The sequence below is a fragment of the Cajanus cajan genome, chromosome 4 (assembly GCF_000230855.2).
Source record: "Cajanus cajan strain Asha chromosome 4, NIPB_CcT2T_4, whole genome shotgun sequence".
Taxonomy (NCBI): domain Eukaryota; kingdom Viridiplantae; phylum Streptophyta; class Magnoliopsida; order Fabales; family Fabaceae; genus Cajanus; species Cajanus cajan.
In genome coordinates this window covers 46,474,470-46,480,003 of record NC_138520.1, presented here as the reverse complement: position 1 = coordinate 46,480,003, position 5,534 = coordinate 46,474,470, and the positions used below count along the sequence as shown (strand labels likewise).

The 5,534-nt window shown below is 42.5% G+C and overlaps 1 protein-coding gene across 1 annotated transcript; it reads right to left on the bottom strand.

Moving 5' to 3' along the window:
• Positions 1 to 1,324: 1,324 nt before the first annotated feature.
• Positions 1,325 to 1,663, bottom strand: LOC145957322 (uncharacterized). The gene has a single exon (XM_083073556.1). The coding sequence runs from the start codon at positions 1,661 to 1,663 to the stop codon at positions 1,325 to 1,327; it is 339 nt and encodes a 112-aa protein (XP_082929682.1).
• Positions 1,664 to 5,534: the final 3,871 nt, after the last annotated feature.

The window sequence follows — 5,534 nt, the reverse complement described above, 5'->3', positions numbered from 1 at the left end:
ATAGAACTTCTTCACGGCATCAAAGTTTACTTGGTAAGCGAGTTCTTCACCATCCATGTTAGTGAGGATCAATGCTCTTCCAGAAAAAGGCTCGCTTGACCACATATGGGCCTTTATAGTTCAGTGTCCATTTCCCTATCTTATCCTTCTGTGCTGGTAGAAGTTTCTTGAGTACTAGATCCCCCTCTTCAAATGGTCGTGGTTGGACTCTCTTGTCAAAGGCTCTCTTGATTCTCCTTTGATATGTTTGCCCGTGACAAATGGCGTCTAACCTTTTCTCTTCTATGAGATTTAATTGGTCAAATCTGGTTTGAACCTATTTGGTTTTTGGGAGCTTTGGCTCCGTGAGTTATCTCAAAGAAGGAATTTTCATTTCAATAGGCAAGACTGCCTCCATCCCGTATACTAAGGAAAAAGGGGTGGCGCCCGTCGATGTGCGAACAGATGTTCTGTACCCATGCAATGCGTAAGGTAGCATCTCATGCCAATCTTTATATGTAACGACCATTTTTTGAATGATCTTCTTGATAATCTTGTTGGCTGCCTGAACTGCCCCATTCATTTTTGGCCTATAAGGGGAGGAGTTATGATGTTAAATCTTGAAAGAGTCACATAATTCAGTCATCATCTTATTGTTGAGGTTGGACCCATTGTCTGTTATAATTTTGTCAAGTATTCCATAATGAGATGACGTGGCTTCAACCCATTTGGTGAAGTAATCAACAGCCACAAGAAATAATCTATGTCTATTTGAGGCTTTGGGTTCAATGGGTCCAATGACGTCCATGCCCCACATCGAGAAAGGCCAGGGTGAGGCCATTACATTAAGCTCACTTGGTGGGACTTGGATATTATCAGCGTATATTTGGCATTTGTGGCACTTCCTAGCATACGAGATGCAATCCTTCTCCATAGTGGACCAAAAGTATCCTGCCCTTATGATCTTTCGGGCCATGACCTGTCCAGCTATATGGGTACCGAAGGTTCCTTTGTGGACTTCCTTCATTAACGATCAAGACTCCTTCTGACCAATACATCTTAATAGGATGGAATCAAAACTCTTCTTGTATAGGATGTTCTTTTGTAGTACGAATCCGATAGCCTTTCGTCTGATAGTTTTCTTGTCGTTGTCAGATGCCCTGATTGGGTATTTCCCTTCTTTGATGTATTGATGGATGTCAAAATACCAAGGATGGTCATCTTCCTTTTCCTCCAGTGTACAACAATGAGCTTGTGTCTCATGTCGTCTGATTCTGATGACTGGTATTTCACATCCCTCTTTTATAGCAAACATGGATGATAGTGTGGCAAGCGCATCTGCTAACTAATTCCCCTTTCTCGGGGTATGCTCGAAGTTAATGGATTCAAATTGGGACATCAGATCCTGAACATATGCTCGATAGGGGATTAATTTGTAGTCCTTCGTTTCCCATTCATCCCATAGCTGGTATATCACCAAAGCTGAGTCGCCGTAGACTTCTAGTTTGGTGACTTCATTATCAACCACAACCTGTAGACCCAATATGCAAGCTTCGTATTCAGCCATGTTATTGGTGCATTCAAAGTCCAACCTTTCCGTCACTGGGATATGTTTTCCTTGGGACGATATCAGTATGGCTCCTATTCCGTGCCCCATTATATTGGAGGCCCCGTCAAAGAACATCGACTAGGATTCATTTTGACTTTGCTTTTTTGGCTCATCCTTCAAGGTCAATATTTCTTCATCGGGGAACTCCTCCTTGACCATGTGTCATCCTTGGTTGGTCCATTTGCTAAGTGATCAGCCAGGACACTGCCTTTGATTGCCTTTTGTGAGACATATACAATATCATATTTCGATAGCAAAACCTGTCATCTGGCAATTCTCCTAACCAAAACAGACTTTTCAAGTAGGTACTTGATAGGATCCATTTTGGATATTAACTGGGTGGTATGTCTCAGCATGTACTGTCTTAGCCGTTGGGTGGCCCACACTAAGGTGCAACATGTTTTCTCCAAAGGAGAATACCGAGCTTCGTAATCGGTAAACTTCTTGCTCAAGTAATAGATAACTCTTTCTTGATTACCAGTCTTGTTTAACTGTCCCAGCATACATCCCATGGAATCTTCCAAGACTGTGAGGTATAGGATGAGAGGTTCTCCTTCAATAGGAGGCACCAATATTGGTGGATTGATGAGACATTGCTTAATCTTATCGAAAGCAATTTGGCATTCCTCATTCCATTCCACGGGTTGACTCTTTCGGAGCAGCTTAAAGATGGGAGCGCATGTGTCAGTCCACTGAGATATGAAACGAGCTATATAATTCATCCTACCAAGAAATCCCCTGACCTCCTTTTCTGTCCTAGGGGGTGACATTTCTATTATGGCTCTGACTTTGTCTAGATCCACTTCTATCCCCTTTTCACTAACGATGAACCCAAGGAGCTTTCCTGATCGAACTCCAAAAGTACATTTAGTAGGATTTAGCTTTAATTTGTACTTACGAAGCCGATTGAACAGTTTTCTTAGGTGAATAAGATGATCATTTTCATCTTTCAACTTATCAATCATGTCATCTACATACACCTCTACCTCCTTGTGGATCATGTCATGAAATAGGGTTACCATTGCTCTCTGATAGGTCGCCCCTACGTTTCTTAAACCGAAAGGCATCACCCGGTAACAGAAGGTGCCCCAAGGAGTGATGAAAGAAGTCTTCTCTTGATCTTCGATGGCCATCTTGATCTGGTTATATCCCGAATATCCATCCATAAATGAGAAAACAGTATTCGTAGATGTGTTGTCTACGAGCACGTTAATGTGTGGTAGTGGGAAGTCATCTTTAGGACTGGGTCGATTTAGATCTCGATAGTCCACACAAACTCGCATCTTCCCATTCTTCTTTAGTATGGGCACTATGTTCGCAAGCCATTCAGGATACTGAGATACGACCAAAAACCCAACATCTAGTTGTTTTTGGACTTCTTCCTTTATTTTGAGGGACCACTCAGGTTTGATCCTTCGAAGCTTCTGCTTTACCGGAGGAATCCCGTTTTTTATGGGCAATTTGTGTTCAACAATTTCGCGGTCTAGTCCTGGCATGTCGTGATAAAACCAAGTAAAGACATCGATGTATTCCTTCAAGAGGTTGATTAATCTCCTCAACTTTCTCTTGATAGGGCTGGATTATACGATTTTCTTGGTCCATCAACCTTTGCATTTCGGGGGATAGATTCTCTTCATGCTCGAGCGATACATCACACAAGTTTAGATTTTGCTCAACTTCGTTTCCTTCAGCCATGTTCACTAGGTTCTGTATTTAGGTTTATAGTTTTAATGCATAAATGACGAAAAGAGGAAAATAAAGAGATAAAATATGATAAACACAATTTCTAAATGACGTATTTTATTATAAAAGAAACAAATTCATTACACGCCCTTTATTGTGGAAACTCACAACCTTGGGCAGAGTTGTGGGTTAAAAAAAATAGTGAAAAAATAAACTCAGGATAATAGAAAACACGAATCCCTAATGGACATCCCTATTCAGGCGGCCTCCAACAACACCATTTCAAGGCTTTTAGTCTTCGTGCTTGGGGAGCGGTTGATTGTCAACACTAGGTGTGTTGGTGTCGAATTTCAACCATCCAGCGTCGATAAGCCCCTGTACTCGTAGTTTGAGGGCCCTGTATCGTTCCACAGAATGCCCTGGGGAACCAGAGTGATAATCACATCGCTCCTCAAGGTTGTACCATGTAGGAAAGGGGGATTGAATCTTTTCAGCGGCGGAAGTCGTACCAGCATCGAGGCTTCCAAGAGTTTAGGAAGTATTTCTGCATAGGTGGTAGGAATCTTATCCACTGCCTTCTCTTTCCACGGTTCAAATTGGGACGTACCTCGATTGTTGGGGGTGCCAATAGTTATGGTAACAACGTTAACTCCTTCTTCCTTTTTCTTCCCGTAGGATTTCTTGGGATCGTAGCTTGTCGGTGTCTTTCCTATTCTCCCGCTCTTCAAGCCTTGTTCGACCCTTTCACCTATGGTGACTATTTCGACAAAAAGGGTCGAGGTATTCCCTATCATCTTATCATAATAGGGGCCAGTTAAAGAGTTGATGAACAAGGTCACCATCTCCTTGTCGGAAAGCGAGGGCTCTACTTGTGTAGCCAGTTCCCTCCACCTCTGTGCATACGCTTTGAAAGGTTCATCCCCCTTCTTGCTTAACCCTTGCAGATCAGACCTGTCAGGAACAAGATCAATATTGTACTTGTATCGCTGCAAGAAAGCGTCAGCGAGCTGCTTCCATGTCTGGATCCTCCCTCCCTCCAGCTGCATGTACCAGTTGAGGGCCGCATCTAATAAGCTTTCTTGAAAGCAGTGTATCAGGAGCTTCTCGTTGTCCACATGGGCGTCCATCTTCCGGCAGTACATCGTCAGATGCATTTTGGGGCAACTAGATCCTGTATACTTTTGGAAGTCAGGACTTTTGAACTTGGGCGGGAATTGGATATGTTGTACCAAGCACATTTTAGCGGTCTCCTGAATGCCAAAGCTATGACCTTCCACCTCTCTTAACCTCTCTTCCAAAGCATTTAGGTGATCCTTGGATGCGTCTCCTACGTGACTAGCGCTGTTGTCATCAAGTTGGAGCTTGCTCATGGTTTCGCACATTCGAGCCATTTGCTCCTTGAGTTGCCTAAGCTCTTCATTCAGCTCGCGGTTTCTTTGCATTAGTGCCTCCATAGCCTTTTTTTTTTGGGTTCTCGTGAGTACGGAGTGTTGAGAAGCCACCTTCGAGGGATAACAATGGATTTCTATTACGCTTATTTATAGACCTACTGAAAGAAATTCCTGACAGGATGACGCTTGCCCTTATGAAGGTAGGTGTCCCTTTTCGTAATATTTTATGATATGACAAAGGTTACACTGATCCTTAGAAGGTCGGTCATCATCGGTGCCCCTTTTCGTAATATTTTACGATATGACAAAGGTTGCACTGATTTTTGTCGGGTACTCCTACCAGTTCTAGTATATGTATAGCATACAAGCGCTTCACTATATTTTTGTTTATATTTTTAGACAAAAGAAAGGGATTATGACAAAAGGCAGACAAACTTTTTATACAAATAACTATGCAACAATCATATGCTCAAACAATTATACATCCACGAGCGGTATAAATTCACGGTCTGTGGTCCCTGTCGAGAAAAGTGCATTGTATAGGACGGTTCTAATCTCACTGGTCTTAAGGCCCCCAAGGTGCCCCCATTATAGGGACCCAGTATCTCTGTCCCCGTCACCTGGTAAACTCTAAGGTCTGTCGTAGTATTTCAGGCTAGCAAGCTCCAAGGCCAAACTTAGGCCGGTCGTACGTCAACCACTCCCTATGTTTATTACCCTCATGCCCCTAGGTGTAGGGGGAACTATTGTGTGCAAAAGATTGTGTATAATTTTTTTTATTCCAAACAAGTGCTGAATTTAAACAAGCAAACAGATATGAAAGCTAAACAAATAAAACAAACAAAATAAAGGGGAGAAATATTTAAATTATT

Excerpts from the sequence above, each read along its gene's own strand:
- LOC145957322 (XM_083073556.1), bottom strand. The coding sequence starts at position 1,663 with ATGTTCTTTGACGGGGCCTCCAATATAATGGGGCACGGAATAGGAGCC.